Source organism: Equus quagga, chromosome 13 (assembly GCF_021613505.1).
Source record: "Equus quagga isolate Etosha38 chromosome 13, UCLA_HA_Equagga_1.0, whole genome shotgun sequence".
Taxonomy (NCBI): domain Eukaryota; kingdom Metazoa; phylum Chordata; class Mammalia; order Perissodactyla; family Equidae; genus Equus; species Equus quagga.
Window position 1 is genome coordinate 36,956,903 of NC_060279.1, and position 18,475 is coordinate 36,975,377.

Here is an 18,475-nt window from a genome sequence, read left to right on the forward strand (position 1 = left end):
GCAAAGAGAGGTGGGGACCTCATAAAGACATCAGGGCCAGCATGACAGCAGGCTCTTCTCCCTAGATGCGGCACGGCTGGGGTCAGATGTCGGCTCGTTGGGGCAGAGAGGACTCCTGGGATCAATGGGGTTGAGTGGGGCTCTGGGGGCTGAACGGATGCAGGGCTCAGCCATCCCCATGCCCTGTTGTCTGTACACCTAGGGAGTCCTGTGTCCCAGCGAGCTCACTGCTGCCATCGCTGTGGCCAAGGTTGAAGGGCAGTAGGTGAGGACTGACACTGAGGGTGTGGGCATCACAGCACGGGGATGGGAAGGAACAGGGGATGGGCAGGGGGGTCTCAGGAGGGGAGAGGTAGGATGGGATGAATTGAACTGAAACCTCTGATGGGGTAAGGGGATTCTGCTCCGTCCCTTCCTCAGACTCCCAGCAGCCTTCCCAAAGAACTAGGTCCAAGAAGCCTGAAGTCTGAGAGCTTGGGTGCCCCTTACCAGGAGAGCCCCGGGCTGTTGGGGGCGGATGCAGGCTATGCCAGGCTGCAGAGGCACAGAGAGGTGATGCTCCTCTCCCCAGCCCCTTCCCAATGGACAAGAGGAGAGGGCTAAGGAAGAGAGTGGGGCCACTGCCACTCCACCTCCAAGCCCCCTCCTAGTCCCACTCAAGGGCAAGGGGGTCGGGTGGGGAGAGGGATCAGGGCAGGTGGAAGGAGTCTCGGGCTGGGCTTCGGGCTCAGTGGAAGTTGAAGTCAGGGTTCATGTTAAGAGTGGTGTTGAAGGCAAGGGTTGAGGTTGAGGCTGGAAGTAGACACGGGATTGAGGGTTGGGGATTGAGTCAGAAGGCGTCAGAGGCCCCCAGCTGGTGAGAGCGCCCCAGAGGCTTGCTTCCCGCTGCATTCCTGGCCCCTGTTACTCAGGCCCGCTCTGGCTGCCAGCTCACCCCGGCTCACCCCAGCTCAGCATTTGGCCGAGAGCTTTCACTTCCTCTGGCTGGCCTGGCTCCTCAGCCACCTCAGCGCCTGCTCTTCTCGAGGGGATTTCTAGTCCCTGGGTGGGGGGACCAAGGGAAGGAGTGGGGGTGTCCAGGCAGGGGGATCCCCTGGGGCACAGCTGATGGGAATGAGATAAAAGGAAACAACGTTGAGGTTGCCACTGGGGGAGGGGCAAGGGGTGAGGAGAGAGGGCTTTGGGAAGGAAGGAGGGGCGTGAGGAGGTGGGCTGTGAAGGCCAGGGCCGGGAAGCTGGGGGCCTGGGTTCAGTTTCCAGCTCTGAAGCACGGGTGAGAGACTGGAAAGGGAGAAAGGCAGAAAGAGAGGCAAGAAAACAGAAAGTGAAATGAGACAGTGATAGAGACAGTGCGACAGAAGGCAGGCTGGGTGAGAAGTGGTGAGGCAGGGACAACACTCCAGAGGAGGGACAGGGGCATGAGGGAGGCAAGACAGAGAGAGACCAAGACGTAAAGATGGGAATGGAGAGAACGAGACACCCTGAGACAGAAAAGGACGGAGAACAGAGAGAAAGAAAGTAAACGGTGGTGGGGAAGTAAGACAAGAGAAGGCTGGCGGATGGGAAATGGAAAGAAGGAAGGAGAATTAGACTGCCAGGGAAGAGGAGAGACACTGTCTCGAAGGAGGAAATGAGCTGAAGACTAAAAGGTCAAACAAAGTGAAACAGGGACCTGAAGGAGACAGAGAAAGGGGCGGGTGCAGCCTGGAAGCGCTCTCCTGACACCTCGTGTCAGGTTCCCCTAACCCCTGGGTCCCTGAGGAGGGATGTGACTTTCCCCATGACTTTCGACTGCCCTTCGTGACAGATTGGGGGTGGGGCATGGGGAGGGTGTCTGGGTTTGGATTTCTACTCCACAGAGTTACACAAACCCTTTAAATCCCACGGCCCCCAAGGACCACAGAGACAAGAGTCGGAGGCACATCTGCAGGGGGTGGGGGTGGGAGGAAGGGTGGGCAGAGATCTGAGACCCAACAGGCTGAGAGCACTGAGCAGTGGAAGCAGGTGAGAGGGAGCCTGGAGAGGGGCTCAGGGCTGGGGAGGAGGAAGGTGGGGTATGAGAGAAGTCAGGCAGTGCTGCTGGACCCTGCTGGGGGAGCTGCAGGCGGGGAGCAGCCTCTGGTTGTTGTCCAGGGGTGGGCCGACAGAAGGGCTGAGGCTGCAGGAGGCAGATGGAGCACAGCTGACCGGATTCTCTACCTGGAGCATCAAGGAGGGATCCTCTCTGCCGTAGGCACAGGCTCTCTGGTTTGGCAGCTGTGGCAGGAGGGACAAGATGCCCTGGGGTCTGGGGTCTCAGTGTCTGTGTCTCGGTGTCTCACTGAAGAAAGGACCCACGCCCTGACCCTCCCCCAGTTCCCCAAGGGAAAAAGGTGGTTGGCTTTGCCCTTCCCAAGCCCCCCGCCTGTCTTGCTCTCCTACCTAAGCAGCTTTAGCTAATAGCATTAAGGGAGGTCTCAGGACTAACCGCTCTCCACTTGGGGCTGAGATCAAGGGGAGAGACCAGAGGCTTCTAATCAGATTGGGGATTTGGCAAGGGGGCTGCACAGTTTGCTCAGTGCTACAAGCGTAAAGTATCCCCCTGGAGACTGTCATCCCCGTGTTTCCACCATCGCCCCTCTGGGCTTTCTCCCCAGGGCCCTTCCTGGACCTCACCTGTGTCCACAACGCCGGATTTCCGAATTCCGTATGGCTATTTCTCTGTCTCACTCTCTCTGATCCACTCTCTAGCTGTCTCTTCTGGCCACCTTTGTATTTATAAACAATCCCGTCTTCCCACTGAATCAATCAGTCATTGAGAAGACTGGATTGTGTCCAAGCAGTCAGATTATGCCATCAATCCACTTCAGCCGCTCAGAAGGCCCAACAACAAAGTGACTTTTGATGCAAGGTTCCCCTTTGCAGAGATGCAGCACTGGTCTTAAACTCTCCGACTGTTTTTTTTTTTTTCTGGATTCCTGCCTTTCTCATTCTCTCTGTGCTCCTCTCAGCCTATATCTGACTGTCTGTCCTCTGGCTTCCTGGGGCCTCCGCGGATCATTTTTCTAGCAAAGAGCCTGCATCATAGGTTTAGACCGGAGTGCCACCTTCAGGGCCCACGGCCTGCGCCAGCCTGGCCTCTGCACCAAGGTTTCATCTGCAACTCTTCGGCCCTGATTGACTGATTACAGCTCAGAGCCTGGAGTCAAACAGACCTGTTCCCATCCGGCTCCACCACTTGCCCAGGGATCTTATGCAAGTCTCTTAACCTTTTGAGCCTCAATTTCCTTGGCTTGCAAAACGGAGAGAATAATCCCACCTCGAAGGGTTGTTGTGAAGACTCAATGAAGTAATAGATTAAAAAAAAAAAGTGAAGCCCAATGCTGGATACATGATAGGGACCTGATTCACATTCACCAACCTCGTACAAAGGTAAATCTGCTTTGGACGTATTTCCATTGGCTCCAAGCCCTGGTTTTATGGCTGACTCTCTATTGTGATCATCGTTATCTATATTGTTTTTGTTAAATAGCGACCTAAAACCTGTATGTGTTGTAATGAGCACTTATGTTGGCCAAGGGGATTAATCACATTATTAGTAATCAGAACGATGGTGATGATGATGATGATAATTGCTCATGCTATAACCCTTCAAGGAACACAAAGCACTGAAGCACAGCCACTCTGATCATTCAAGATTCGGTTATGATCCTTTTTGATTTATGGTTCTCACTACTCGTTCTCTTAGGCCATTGCACTCCCCGGAGGGAGCCGGGGCCTGGGGGCCGGCGGGGGGCGGGGCAGGGGAGGTGGTACAGAGTGGGGCCACCTCCTCCAGCCTCGGGAGCATCACCACCAGAGTGTGGGTTAAAATGAAACCCAAGGAATTAAGGTTAACAGCAAGAGCAATTCTCGGACGTGCAGGTAGAGCTAAAACCTGCTCCTCTCTGAGCGTTCCCCACATCAGCGCGGGGCTCCAGCAGAAGAGGAAGGACTTGCGGGGAGATGTCTGGCAGGACTTACCAGCAGTGAGGGTTTCCACATCCAGAACTGGCAAGCCCTTCAGAGACCTGAGGATCTGGGAGGGCCTCTCACAAACACGGGAGAGGCCAGGGAGCGGGCCACGGCTTTCAGGGAACCCAGAAGTCTTGACTCATTTTGGCTTTGTATTTTGAGGTTTTTTTCTTTTGGGGGCAGGAGAGAGGGTGTTGGTAGCCTACCTAGGTGGCTAAATATTATAAATCTTGAAGTGAGGTCTTGATTTCCACTCTTTCGCTTTAGAGCTGTACGATCTTAGAGAAGTTACTCAACCCCTCTGAGCCTCATCTCCTCTGATACTTCATGTGAGGTTCAGGGTATGTCAGTTCCTCAGCACAGTGCAGGGCGCACTGAGCATCTGCTCCGTGGTGGGTCTATCATTCTCTTCTTGCCAGATCCTGAGTCTACTCCAAGGTCTCAAACACTCCAGACTGGGAAACATCATCAGATCCAGCAGGCACAAGAGCCAGCTATAGGAATTCTATCAGCTTCCCTGGGAACCTGTCACTCCCTACCCCCATTTTCCCACCAATTTTCCTAAGGTCAGGTAGGAGAGATCCCAGCCTGAGGTCAGACAAAGGGGGAACCTCCCAATGAACAGGGCAGGAAAGGCAGGTAGGAGAGGAGTGGGGGCATCTGCTTCAGGAGAAGAAAGGAAGGAGAGAAGAGGATTCTAGAATGTCAGCTGTCAGGGTAGACACAGGGATGGTTGGGAAAACCTGGTGATCCAGACACAGAGCAGGCATGGACCTACTCACCACCTGTGTACCTGAATTCCCAGAGATGCTCTCTGGTCAGGCCAGACTGGGTACCGCCAGAAGCACCTGTCCCCGACAGGCTGTGGGTTCCTCAGTTGACCCCCCTGGAGCCCCCGTTCCCCTGCAAAAGGAGAACAAGAGACCCAATGTCCTCTCGGGGTGGAGGTGGGGAGGGCAGGGAGGGTCTCACATCCTGTGGTGTCTGGGATTCTTTGACTGTCTAACACCCAGAGCTTTTTTGCTGGATCCCTACTCAAAGTACGGTCCACGGACCAGCAGCGGTGGCATCACCTAGAGGCTGCTAGACATACAGAACCTCAGGTTCCACCAAGTCCCACTGAACCAAAATCTGCATTTTAAAGAGATCCTCAGGCAATTCTTACACACATTAGAGTATGAGAGGCACCGCTACAGATGATGTTTTGCGTCTTAAGGCAACATAGTCTGTGAGAAGGTGCTATGGATTAGGAGTGGGGGGTATGGCGGCTGAACGCCATGTGTTAAGTCGATTTCCCTCTCTGCGCCTCATCTGGAAAGCGAGGAGGCTACTCCAGACAAACCCTCACGGGCCCTCCAGACCTGACAGCCTAATAAGTTCTAGCTGCCTCATGCCAACCACATCAGATGGAAACCCAGAGTCCTGGTTGTGTAAGCCGGCCCCCTGTTTACGTGTGGTCCTGGACACCCAGGTAACTCCCCTGTGCCCGGCCCACCCCCCGGGAGTTGGCCCGCATCCTGCAGTCCAGTCCCTCTCCCATCCCTCTTCAGTCCTCTTGCCTACTGTTTCATCTTCCACTGGTGACAAGGGAAGCCAGCCTTTTGCATCAACCTCAGTTGCATCCCCAAGGCTGTGGGACTTAGTTCTCTCCTTGCTCTGCCTGCAGCAGGCAAGTTTACCTCACTGGGGCTCACTCCCCAGCTTTCTGCCCATCTCGCCACCCCTCCCCAAAGCCAAATTAGGAACCAGCAAGATTCCATCTTCCTTGCCCATGATTCGTTAAATCTCCAAATGTTTGCAGAGCACCTGTGAGGACAAGGCCCTGTAAGGAAGGGATCTGGGAAGGCAGCAGTGAAGCCAGCCTGGGTTCCTGACCCTGTGGGGCTGACACTGAGCAGAAGACAGATATTAAGCATGTAACGACACCTTCGATACATTCTTTACCATTCATTGATTCCGTCCACAGTCATTTCTTGAACACCCATGATGTACCAGGCACTCTGCTAGGCACTTGGGACTCATCATCGGTGAAAAAATACACAAAATTCCTGCTCTTCTCAGTTGTAAGATTGCTCTAAGTGCTATAGAGGTATGGGTTTGTGCATCTGCCACTCCTCCCCATGAAGGTTTAGAAAGCGCCAACGATTAATTACATTTTCTCTTGTCTTCTCTTGGGAAAAACTCCAATCCTGTTAAGCTCTGAGAAGAGATCTCATTCTCTGTCTAAATCCCCCAGCAGGGGCAGGATGTGGGACCCTTTGCATTCCTCCCCATCTATTTAAGTGGCTCAGCCCAGAGCCCAGAGTCAGGTCAGCCCCTGGCCAGTGGGGAGCTCCCCTCCCAGGAGGCTGGGCCCTGCCTGGGCGTGGGGGAGATTCCTGCCTCGGACCCCACTCCCCTGCCTCAGTCTTCCTCTTCTCTCCTGGTCTCTTCCCTCCCTCTCCCCTGCCTTCTTCTTTCCCCTTCCTCCTAAGCGGTGACCATCCTCCCCGCAAGGCGCAGACACGGCCATCGCTCCCCCAGAGTGGACCATGCACTGCAGCTGTTTGGCCGAGGGCGTCCCAGCCATCGCTGGCAACTCCTGGATCTCAGGTGAGCCTCTGCCAGGTCTCCCACCCAGGCTTCAGCAGTGGCCTCCGCGGCAGCGGAGGGGAGGGGGGGGCGGGAGGTTGGGAGGGGGGTGCTCAGGAGCGCGGCACTGCGCACTTGGCACTCACACTTCCCTCTCTGCCCGCCCCAGGCTTGGCTTTCCCTGACTGGGCCTACAAAGCTGAGTCATCCCCGGGCTCCCGGCAGATCCAGCTGTGGCACTTCATCCTGGAGCTGCTGCAGAAGGAAGAGTTCCGCCATGTCATCGCCTGGCAGCAGGGAGAGTATGGGGAATTTGTTATCAAGGATCCAGACGAGGTGGCCCGCCTCTGGGGCCGCAGAAAATGCAAGCCACAGATGAATTATGACAAGCTGAGCCGGGCCCTCAGGTGAGAGGAGGCAGCTAACATGGTCAGAGAGGGCAGAGGTCAAAGAAAAGGGCTGTGGTTTCTGACACTCCGGTCTGATGTCCAATTCCTACCACTTCAAGGCTTGGGAAATGATGAGCGTGTAACATGCCACCGAGTCATTCTCCAGAACAGGGTGGGTCAGCCTTGCTGGCCTGGGGAAGGGGCATGGCTGGGTCTCTGATGGCTTTCCCTGTCCACTGGGCCAACTCTCTATTCTCAACCTCGGAATCTCCAGGTATTACTACAATAAGAGGATCCTGCACAAGACCAAAGGCAAAAGGTTCACTTACAAGTTCAACTTCAGCAAGCTCATCGTAGTCAACTATCCTCTGTGGGAGGTGTGGGCTCCGCCATCCCCCCACTTGCTGCTGGGGACCCCTGCCCTGTTTCGGCCAGCCCTGGTGCCCATGGGCGTGCAGAGTGAGGTAGGCATGAAGGCAGCCCCTGTCCCCAGGGCTCCACTAAGCCCTGCCCCTCTGCCCAGGAGGCCCCCGGCCCTCCTCCCTGCCTTGGGGCCTGTCAGCCTCCACTGTTCTCCTCTCCCTGCATCCTAGTCACTGAGTGCCCCCCACCCCCTGGCACTAAAGCACCCACACGTTTAACAGACCACGTGGGACAGCACTGGCCGTGAGAGAGGGTGATTCCTGTGCTGGGCATCCCTCCTTTAGTGGTGGGTCACAGGGCAGGGGCTGGGGGTCTCAGGGGAGGGGCGATGGCATTTCATTGTTTTAGCAAGTGGTTGTTAAAACAGCATGTACTGGGAAATATATGCCAAGGAGAGCCCGTTCGCCCCACACACACACCTCCTTCTCCTCACTCCCCAGCTCTTGCACAGCATGCTCTTCACCCATCGGGCCATGGTGGAGCAGCTGGCTGGACAGCGGACCCCTGGAGGGCTACCAGAGGCGTCTGGGGACAAGAAGGGGAGCAGCAGCCTTGTCCACCGTGAGTACTTGGGACCGGGGAGGGCCCAGAGAATCTTAAGCTGAGCACACGCGTAGGGAGCCACAAGACAAGAGATAATGCAAGTCATTCATTCATTTAACACACATTTATTAAGCACCAGCTATTTACTAGGTGTGGAGGTTCAGAGATGAAAGATGGCCCTCAGGATGCTGAGAGAATAGTGGGGGGCAGAGATGCGAGGATGGCCGGTGACGGGCGCTGAGATGCAGGGAGGCACCAGGTGCTCTGGGAAAGCAGAGGAGTTGGAGCTTCCCGGAGGAGGCTGCACCTGAGCAGGTGAAGCAGGTGGAGAGAGGCGCCTGGGCAGAGGGAACAGCGTTTGTAAAGCAAAAGGCTGTGGGCGAGTGTAGCAAATCTGAAGATCTGGTGCTTGCCGTGGTCAGAGAGGCAGTTATGGGATGGGAGTGGGGACAAGGTGGGGGTGAGAGATGAGGCTGGCAGGGCAAACAGGCGCCCAGTCAGGGAGGGCTGTGGAAGCCATGAGGAGGGGGCTGGACTTTACCGTGGGCAGGAGGGCCCCAGGAGGGAGAGGCACGCTCCAATGTCCATTTTATAAAGATGGCCTGGGTGGTATGCAGAGGTTGTGTTGGAGGAGGCGTAGGACTGCGTTGGGAGGCTTTAGAAGATAATCCAGGTGGCAGATGATGGGGCCAGAACCAGGGCAAGGACCATGGGGTGGATGAGGCCCAACGGAAGAGGGGTTGGGGAGACACAGTTCAGTCACTCACTCATTCCTTCTTCCAACAGATAGTTAATGACCTCCTGTTTAATGTGCCAGGCACCATCCTAGGGCTGGGGACGCCCACGTGAGCAAGACTGCCTTTATGGAGCTTATAGGCAAGAGGGGGTCTGTAGACATTCAGTTAATAATGAGATATGCAATTGTAACTGTGCTAACTGCGACAGAGTTCAGCATGCAGACAGCACCCAGGAAGGATCCCTTAACAAAGTGACATTTAAGCTAAGACCTAAAATAGGTATCAGCTTAGCTCAGAGGGAGAGAGGAGAGCAAGGAAAGCAGAGAGAACAGCATGTACAAAGGTCCTGGGACAGGAAACAGGAACTGGGAAAAGGCCAGTGTGGCAGTACATGGTGATTGAGAGGGAGAAGGTGGAAACGTAGGCAGAAGCCAGCTCTTCCTGGGCTGTGAGCTGTGAAGTGACAACATCAGAGTTTCTGTGAAAAAGATCACAGAGACACTACACCAACACAAGGCTCTTATGCAGAGGCCCAAGACCTACTCTCCCCTCCAGGCAATTCCAGAGAATAAGGACCCTCCGTTTTAGCCCCACCCCCAGTGTAGTTGGGGGCCCAGCGGTCCCACCTCCCAGAGAACACAAGGTGCCTGGCACTGGGCCCCGTGAGTGCAGCCGAGGCTGTGGGTGTGGGGCGGCCCAGGGCCAGCTGGGACTCGCACAGCCACCAGTCGGGCAGCCTGGGTCCAAACAGCACCTGAACAGCCATCCCTGTTCTTCCACCCCACCCACCCCTTCCCAGCTCTGGGAATGCCTTGGGCACATAGCTTCTCTCTTTGGGAAACCACGAGGGAAAAAAAGTGTCCCTGGCGAGCTCCAACTTGGAGTGGGCTATTTTGCACCTCCCTGCCCTCTTGGGTACACACACATGCCCTGCCTGTGCTTGGGCCCTGAGGCACAGCATGCTAAGCAGGTTTAGGTCACCAGAAGGCTAGTAGCAGCCACATGCCCCACTTCTGGATTGGGATTCCAGAAGGCGGTGCCAGGCCCTCACTCCACCTTCATTCAGAGCATTGGTGTCAAGAAAAGAAGCTGCTTCGGAGCAGAAGAGTGGTCAGGACTATCGAACCAGAGGCTGCGAGCTGCAGGGCTGGTGCTGAGAAGGGGTGGGAGAGAGGTAGGAGGATTCTAGAACTATCTCCTCATGTCTACTCAGCTGTGTGTCTCCAAGAGGAGACACTGCCCCGACCTCAGGAGCTCCCCCACCCCTCCCGGGACACAACCTTCCTGGCACAGCAATCTCCACCTCATCTGAGGACCCAAGGAAAGGGACAGTGACCCAGGAAAGGGTACCTCCCAGCAGGAGTCTCACGCTCTTCCTGATGGAGCATCATTCTTACTATTTTCCCCTTCATAGAGCTGACTTCAGAAATACTGTTTCTATCAAATAAATCGGATGTATTAAAGTAAAAACCCATTTGTTTTTCCAGTTTTTATTAATTACAGGCCCGCCGATGTGATCATGTTGGGTTGACAGCTGCTCTTTTAGTTGAATGATGTGGCCTTGCTAAGAAAAATGCGGAGCTGGAATCAGGCTTTTAGAAATACAGAACGTGGTGTGAAGTGCTGTGTGATCACCCCCAGAGACCCCAGGCTGGGAGCCCCTATTGTAGGATCCTGGCAGGGTGGGTGGAGGAAAGAGGGCAGATTTGGAAAACATGGAAGGAGGGAAGGCTTCTCGAAGGAGGAGGGCTATTGGCCAGAACCAGCTGAAGGACAAAGCAGGGGCTCACCCCACGTGCATGGGGCCTCAGGGCTCTGCAGCCTCCTTCTTACAGAAGATGTCGCTTGATCTTAGCTCTGTGAGGGGATTTTATGGATGAAGAAGCTGAGGTCTGCGAATTTAAGTGACAAACCCAGAGCCACACAACCAGTTCTTTGCCCAGCTAGAGCTAGAGCCCTTTGCTGCAGGCACAGAGAGCGAAGAAGCCATGGTTGGGTTAGGGCAAAAAATATCTTCATTCACTCATTCACTCCGCCCATTTTTACTGAGCTCTTACAATGTGCCAAGCTGAGCTGGATCCAGGGGAGAATAAAACAGACACAGCTTCAGGCCCCACAGAGTTGGGAACACAGAGAGTAAGCAGTCACACAAATGACTACCTGATTCTAACTGAGGGAATGGCCCTGCAGGAGAGGTACAGGAGCCATGACGGGGCAGCCCGGGCTCCCACCTAGGCTGGACGTGGGCAGGTAGTGTTGGTTCTCGGGAGGTTCCCCCCCCCCCCCCCCCCCCCGCCCCGGGAAATGATATTTACATGACAAAAAAGGGAAGTGCACAGGGCAGGTGGCAACGGGAAAAAGCAGTGGAAAAATGGGCGGAGAAAGGGGGCGTGTCCGAGCTGTGGCACTCGCCTAACTCTCCCTCTCTTTCTCTCCCTCTCTCTGTCTCTCCCTCTCTCTCCCTCTAGGCCTTGGCCCTGCCCCAGCCCCCTGCCGGCTGAGCCCTTGCTGCCATTTGGGGAGCCTCCGAGACGAGCTGCCCAGTTACGCCTCCTTCCCCCCTCCCGCCCCATCCCTTCTCCCCTCCGACTGGCCACGCCTCCCAGGGCCCTTCCTGCCCCGTCTCCCCGCAGAGCAGCAGTTCCCAGGGTCCTCCAAGCCAGAACCTCTGCTCCCAGGACCCGCGTGCCCCTCAGCGGCCCGCCACTTTCCGGGGATTCCCCTGTTGACCGAGCTGGGACAGGAGGCTGGTGAGGGGCTCCGGCTCTTGTCCCTGAGGCCGGAGGTAAAGTCCGATCCCACGATGGGGTCAAAGGGGCACCTGGATCCCAGGGAGGGCTTCTCCTCGGAGATGCACGGACCCAAAACTGGGGAGGAAAGCCCTGTGTCCCCCAATCTGGAGAACTTCAAAGCAGTGTGGCCCTTGGATCCTCCTTAACTGGGGAGGAAGATGTCAGGTGGGGGGCTCCCCCCAAACTCTCTCCCTCCTCTTGTCTACCTCCTTTCTGGCTTTGCACCTTCCCTGGCTGGAGACAGGTTTAAACTGCAGGAGGATCTGAAGGGCTGGTGTTGGACCCAAGGGGATTGGAGGCCATTGCAGGGAAGGAGCATAAATGGGGATGAGTAAAACTGAGATGGATGCCCCGTCCCCTCCCACCAAATTGCTAATCAGATTAAGGAGACAATCTTAATCTAGACTTTTTTTGAGAGAATAAGGTTTCCATCATGTGAAGGCCCGCAGACCGGCCTACTGAGGGGTGTTAAGAGTCTAGGAGGGGGCAGGTCAGGAGTTGTTTGTTCCTGAGTCTCAGGGCAAGTCCTTTCTTCTCTGGGGCCCATGTCCCTTATCCAAGTTAAGCTCTCAGTCCCTCTGCTGCCCCTCCATGCTCTTCTCTCCCATCCTGATTTCTGTGACCCTGGGAGCTCCATCCCGAGCAGGCGCTCCCTTCTGCCTCCATTTCCCCCAGACGCAAGCAGGTGGGGGAGGAAGGGCGTGGCCTCCTCAGCTCTGGAGTACTCCACTGCAGACCAGGAATAAAATGCCCTTGGCAAACTGCCCTCTTGACTGACCACCCCCTGCGGCATTCCTGCTGCCCTCTGATGTGGTGTGAAGCTAGACAACCACCCAAGATTCCCGACGGGGAAGGGGCAAGGGGGGCTTGGGAGGAGGGCCTGAGGCCTGGACAGAAGAGGAAATCAAGCCGCCAGCATCCTCCCTCCTGCTGCCATCGTCTCCCAGAGAGAAAGGCTGAAAGAAGCTGTGGCCCATGAAGCCACCTGGGCCATTGGGAATCCAGCTTCAAGGAAAGAACTTAGGAACAGAGCAGGGGTCTTTACAGATGGCCCTCAGACCCCTGCCATGGACTGCTGAGCAGAGCTCTAAGGGGCTGGGGTGAAAGAAGGCCTTGACAGAGATCCCTCCTCCTCTGAAGCATCGTGGCTGGGGGTGGGAGGATGAGAGACAGACAGAGAGAGAGACCAAGGAAATGCTAACAGAGAAGAATGTTCCAGGAGCCAAGGCGATTGAACCATGTTGCTCTCCTATCTCTTGGCGGTCAATTACAGGCTTAGGATTTGTCTCCACCTCCTTTCTATGAGGGGGAGCAGGAACTAAGGAGGCACAGAGGGTCCCTTTGTCCCTGTCCCTCATCCAAGGAGTAGGTGTGCGTCCATCTCCCGGGGCTTCCCCTGCATTTTGCTTTCTGCTGCCCCTCAGTCATCTTTGTGGCTGATGCATCATTCCCACAAATGGAATAGGGAAGGAGAAACCCAGAGCAGGGCAGGGTTAGACCCTCACCCACAGAAAGGGTGAGATGAGCAAGGAGCCCAGCCCCTGGATTTCCAAGCTGGATGTAGGCCAGGAGAAAGGATCTATGAGTTCTTCATCTCAGTCTCCTTCCCTCACCCCGGATGCCAAAAAAAGGGGACCTCAGAGTCTCTCTCCCAGGAGATCCCAGGGGCTACAGAGAAAACTGCTTCTCACCTGCTCCCAAAGCTGCAGGCCCATCCCCAGCCCTGTGGGAAGGACAAACCCCCAGGCCGGGGCTTTCCCGTCACCCTGCCCAGTTTGCGACAACAAAGACCTAGTGTTGTCTGCTCCAGCACAAAGAGCTAGATCCCACTGTGCTGGGGCCTGGGGCCCTGTTCAGAGAGACCAACCCCAGGGACAGGGGCCCATACTGGGGACCACCCATGCACCCCCAGCCCGACCCCTCCTCCTCGTCAGTTGCTCCTGGTTGCCTGCCCCCGGCATTTCAGGCAGGGAACAGTGCTATGCGGTGACTATTCTAAAATTTCCCTTGGGAGTGGGTGAAGCCAGGAGACTGGAAGCTCAGCTCCGGAGGACATAAACTTCCGGGAGGTGCGCTCTGCTTTAGACAACAGAACCGAGTAGAGCAGTTTCTCAACTTGGGCACTATTGACATTTTGGGCTGTAGAAATTTTGTTGTCAGGAGCTGTCCTGTGCACTTCAGGACGTTTAGTACATCGCTGGCCTCTAGATACCAGTAACATCCTCCCCCACCAGACATTGTCCCTGGTTGGGAATCACTTAAAGTGGAGAATGGCTTCAGCAAGTCCAGATGTTCTGGCAAAGATGGGACTCAGGCTCCAGCAGCATGAACTGTCGGTTTTCCACATTGCAAGAGTGCCCTCTGGTGGCCAGAGTCCATACCAGCGATCAGAAGAGCTCAGAGCCCTGACTAGGCTCCAGGGGCAGAACCCATAGTGGGCTTGGTTTGAGGCATCTTGGAGTCTTCTGAGGGGAGGAAGGGGGTTGCAGGATAAAAAGATTTTAGGAGAGGGGGCAGCCCGTGGCCGAGTGATTAAGTTCGCGCGCTCCGCTTCCGCAGCCCCGGAGTTTTGCCGGTTGGGATCCTTGGTGCAGACGTGGCACCGCTCATCAGGCCATGCTGAGGCGGTGCCCCACATAGCTCAACCAGAAAGACGTACAACTGGAATATACAGCTATGTGCTGGGGGGCTTTGGGGAGAAGAAGAAGAAGAAGGAAAAAAGACTGGCAACAGATGTTAGCTCAGGTGCCAATCTTTAAAAAAAAAACATTTTAAGAGAACGCTCCCATTTCAAACCCCCTTTGCAAATCATGGAGTGTTCAGCAGAGGATCAACAGGTCTCAGGTGACACCAGACTGCAGGATGTCAGTTCCTCTGCTACAATCAGGTGCAGCCATCAACTCTAGACGGCACACCCTTTGGCCACCTGTGGCTGTCACCCTCACTTGGGAGGAGCATGGAGTGGACACTCAGCCATCTTCTAGGAGCAGTGGGACCCACAACAAAACACAGCGAAGTCAGCTCACCAGCCACCCCTGCCCCTGGGCCCTCGGCTCTCTCACACAAGGTGGGGCAGACGCACTCACGGGTTGAAGCAGAGTTTTAGGGGTCAGACCCCTAGGCTTCGTGAGTTGTAGACTGGTAGGAGCTGGGAGGGACCTTTGAGATCATCCAGTTCAACCCCCTAATTTTACAGGCCAACAGAGAGAGAGGGACTTGTTCAAAACCATACATGTAGAAAACCCAAATTTAGAATATAAATTTGCTAATTATCAGTTAATGTTCTTTCCATCTCACCATAATCATTTGGATTGAGAGTTTAAGAGGCCCTTAAAATTCCTTAGAAATAAGAGTATATTATATGTTGAGAAGGAATACATATTTCTCTGTGGTTTTTAATATGACCATATAGCAAATATTTTTCTTTTTGTCTGCAATTTGGCACTTGATTACGTATTGTCTGGTGCTGTCCCTTAATTGTCTGATGTACATTAAAAATTTGTCCCCATACTGCTTCGGCAGCCCAGGGTTAGCCAGTTCGGATCCCGGGTGTGGACATGGCACCACTTGGCAAGCCATGCTGTGGCAGGCGTCCCACATATAAAGTAGAGGAAGATGGAGACAGATGTTAGCTCAGGACCAGTCTTCCTCAAAAAAAAAAAAAAAAAAAAAAGAGGAGGATCGGTAGCAGATGTTAGCTCAGGGCTAATCTTCCTAAAAAAAAAATGTGTCCCCATAAAGCCAGTATTCTCAGGGTGCCAGCATACACTTATTAAATGGAAGAGGTTTTGTCCTTAAAACACTTGATTAGCATGTGGAAGAGCCTTGGAGACTTAAAAACAAAAACCAAAGCAAAGTATTTGCTGCCCTGAATTGTTGATGGCAGTGAGGGTAATCTCTACCCGCTCCCATTTTGTCTCTACTGAGGACCCTGACAAGAGGGGAGAAAAAAATTCAAGTACCATATATGTTATGCACACAATATATGCATTTATATGTACACACACACATATATATATTTCAACCAACATTTCTTAAATACCTACCATGTGCCAAACACGGTGCCACCGGGTACTGAGGTGCAGGGTACCTGTCCCTTTTTTTTTTTTTTTTTTTTGTGAGGAAGATTGGCCCTGAGCTAACATCTGTTGCCAATCTTCCTCTTTTTGCTTGAGGAAGATGGTCACTGAGCTAACATCTGTGCCAATCTTCCTCTGTTTTATGTGGGATGCCTCCACAGTGTGGCTTGACGAGCAGTGCTAGGTCTGTGCCTGGGATCTGAACCTGCAAACACTGGGCTGTCGAGTGGAGCGCACAAACTTAACCACTACATCACTGGGCTGGCCGCAGGGTACCTGTCCTTAAGAAGCTGCAGTATCACAGACAGTGTGTTGGAAGTCAGTGCATTGCATAGAAAGTAGGCAAGTTTGCATGCGAGATGGGGGCGGGGTGGCGGGGTGGGGCCTTGGCAGTCACACAGGGGACTGAGGACAGAGCCCTTGAGAGGGAAGATGGCTTCATAAATGTTCAACGCCTAATTTAAATATAAATTTTGTTTAGTATTCAAGCTCCTTTAAAATACCTAGAAGTAAATCTTAAGAAGTCATGTCATCCCCAAACACAGAAAGCCAGGCCATTTATGTGCCAGTTGCTTATAAAGTTATCCAAACACATATACAATTCTGTGCTCACTGTTTTCATCGCCTATACTCCCTAAACACTTCACCGTGCATTTATAGCTGGCGTTGATCATCTTAACCACAGCAGAACCCTCTGTCGTATTGGTACGGCTCATATTTAACCATCACCTGTCGGTGGTCTTTTAGGTTGTTTCTTGTTATTTGCTGTGTAAATAAAATGTTTCAAAACCTTTGTACATTGTTAAAATTCTTTTCTCTTCTTAAATTAATTCCTTGAGATAAATTTTCAGGGGTGAAATAACTGGGTCAAAAATTATGACATTTTAATGGCTTTAGATACATATTGCCCAACTGTCCTCCGAAAGGGTTAGATTTTAAAAAGCCACATTTACGCTCCACTTACTATGAGCCAGCCTCGTCGTCAGTGCTCATCCCATTCCCACAGCGGCTTGAGGAACTAGGCGCTATCATCATCCCATTTTCCAGATGAGGAGATTGAGGTGTGGGGAGGGAAAACAACCTGCTTGGGGCCATATTCCCTCCAAGCGCTGGAGCCCCACCCGGTTCAGATAAGCAACTGGCTTCATCATTTGTGCCTTGCGCGCGCCTGCGATGCCACCTGCAAAGGCGGTGTCCTCCTGGAGCCTCAGCAGCTGCCACCTTTCCCCACCTTCTCCCACTTTCATGAACAAGAGTAACTGTTACATCAGCACTGTCTTCTTCGGGACGTCTTTAGCAAACGGTCAGGAAAACTGAACAGTTTTTTGGTTTGTTTTTAAGATTGGCACCTGAGCTAACATCCGTTGCCAATCTTTCTTTTTCCCTTCTTGCCCCCCAACCCCAGTACATAGTTGTATGTTTTAGTTGTAGGTCCTTCTAGTTCTGCTATGTGGGACGCCGCCTCAGCATGGCCTGATGAACGGTTCTAGGTCTGTGCCCAGGATCCGAACCAGCAAAATCCTGGGCCTTGGAAGTGGAGCACGAGAACTTAACCAGTAGGCCACAGGGCCTGCCCCCCAAACTGAGCATTTTTATGCTCATTTATTACTTATCATTTGGACTTTCCTGCTGTAAAATTGAGAACTAGGACTACCTCACTCATAAAAGATATTTTAAATTCATATTATGGCCAGCTAAGGATGGAGGGAGGAAATAGGGATAGGCGAAGAAGGAGGAAGGAAAAAGAGAGCTTTTCAGAAAGTTCTGAGGAAACAGGGGAAGAAAAGGCTCTAGGCACCAGGCCAGGCATTACTTACCTCGTTTAGTGTTAAAAAGGTAAATTATTTTTATAAGGACCCCCCCCCCCCAGTCACTTGGGTTGAGAGCTGTTATTTCCATTTGAAATGTTAATACTATAGCTAGTTAATACTGTCTGTAATTTTTTCAATGCTTTGTCCTTAGCCTTTCAGAGGATCAGACCAGTCAGGGCAAGTCACCAGGGGAAAACCGAGCGAGCACAGCAGCAATTACCTGGAGGGTTCAACCAGAGGAAAGCAAGCAATGAGTGAGACTTGGTGTTTGGGCCAGAGGTTTTGCCTCTAAATGGAATGAGACCCAAACAGCACAGTTACCAGGGCCTATTGCCAGGAACTGAGAAATGAAGCCAGAGATAACATCAGTCCAACCCATCTATTTTCCAGTTGAGGGTTCAAAGCTCCCTGAGAATAAATTGTCCCAGGTCGCTAGGAACAGCGAAACCTATGTATCAATCCCATTCACTTTGTCTGCCCCCATCTTGCTGTGGACTGATGGAGAAAATCCCACAACTGCAGGCTTTGGTACTACAACAAAGCCACCCCTCCAGCCTCATCAGGGCCCTCACGAGTCTTCTGCTAGTCCTGGGTCAGCTCTTAGCATCTATTCTAAACCTTCTCTCTTACCTAAATCCCACTCTCTTCCTCTCGGCCGTCTACTGACTTTTCACTGGGGCTTCCCTCCTCTGCTCTGGCCCTTTCTTCCAGTCCCAGGAATGGACTATCTCCCCACTGATGTAACCCCGCCCACCTGTACCAAACAAGGAAGGCCAGGCAGGTGTCAACTCTTGTGCCAAGTCCAGTTGATTGACTGGGACCGCAACTAGGAAGCTCACAGTTGGGAAGGATCCCAAGGTTGTCGGAAGCTTAGGAAGGGGAGCGGTCCACGTTGTTTCCATGACTTCCATATTGCTAAATCCAATGACCGCGTGCCGGTCCTTATCTTATCCAACCTCTCCTCTGCATGCGACATTACTGACAACCCTTTTGCTCCATTAGTTGCTAAGATCCATCCCGTCCCAGCTCTCCCATTCTTAAGACCGTTCCTTTTCAAACTCCTTTCCGGGCTGCCCTCTGCATGCTCACCTCCGGTGTTCTCCGGAATACTGGCCACAGCTCTGCTTATCCTGCACA

The 18,475-nt window shown here is 53.4% G+C and overlaps 1 protein-coding gene across 3 annotated transcripts; it reads left to right on the forward strand.

Moving 5' to 3' along the window:
• Window positions 1–179: 179 nt before the first annotated feature.
• On the forward strand, window positions 180–12,994 carry ETV3L (ETS variant transcription factor 3 like). 3 transcript variants are annotated; one of them, XM_046680646.1, is made up of 7 exons: window positions 180–265; window positions 6,468–6,585; window positions 6,734–6,971; window positions 7,228–7,417; window positions 7,817–7,937; window positions 9,687–9,830; window positions 11,125–12,994. In XM_046680646.1, exons 2-7 carry the CDS (start codon window positions 6,525–6,527, stop codon window positions 11,592–11,594), a joined length of 1,224 nt encoding a protein of 407 aa, XP_046536602.1. In that variant the 5' UTR covers window positions 180–265; window positions 6,468–6,524; the 3' UTR covers window positions 11,595–12,994. The 3 variants fall into 3 exon arrangements, with proteins under 3 accessions (XP_046536602.1, XP_046536603.1, XP_046536604.1); XM_046680647.1 differs by having other exon boundaries at window positions 9,723–9,830; XM_046680648.1 differs by lacking the exon at window positions 9,687–9,830.
• Window positions 12,995–18,475: the final 5,481 nt, after the last annotated feature.

Excerpts from the sequence above, each read along its gene's own strand:
- ETV3L (XM_046680646.1), top strand. The coding sequence starts at position 6,525 with ATGCACTGCAGCTGTTTGGCCGAGGGCGTCCCAGCCATCGCTGGCAAC. Across the intron at positions 7,938-9,686 it reads GAGCAGCAGCCTTGTCCACC|AAGGCGGTGCCAGGCCCTCA; the intron begins GTGAGTACTTGG and ends TTGGGATTCCAG. Across the intron at positions 9,831-11,124 it reads TGAGAAGGGGTGGGAGAGAG|GCCTTGGCCCTGCCCCAGCC; the intron begins GTAGGAGGATTC and ends CTCTCCCTCTAG.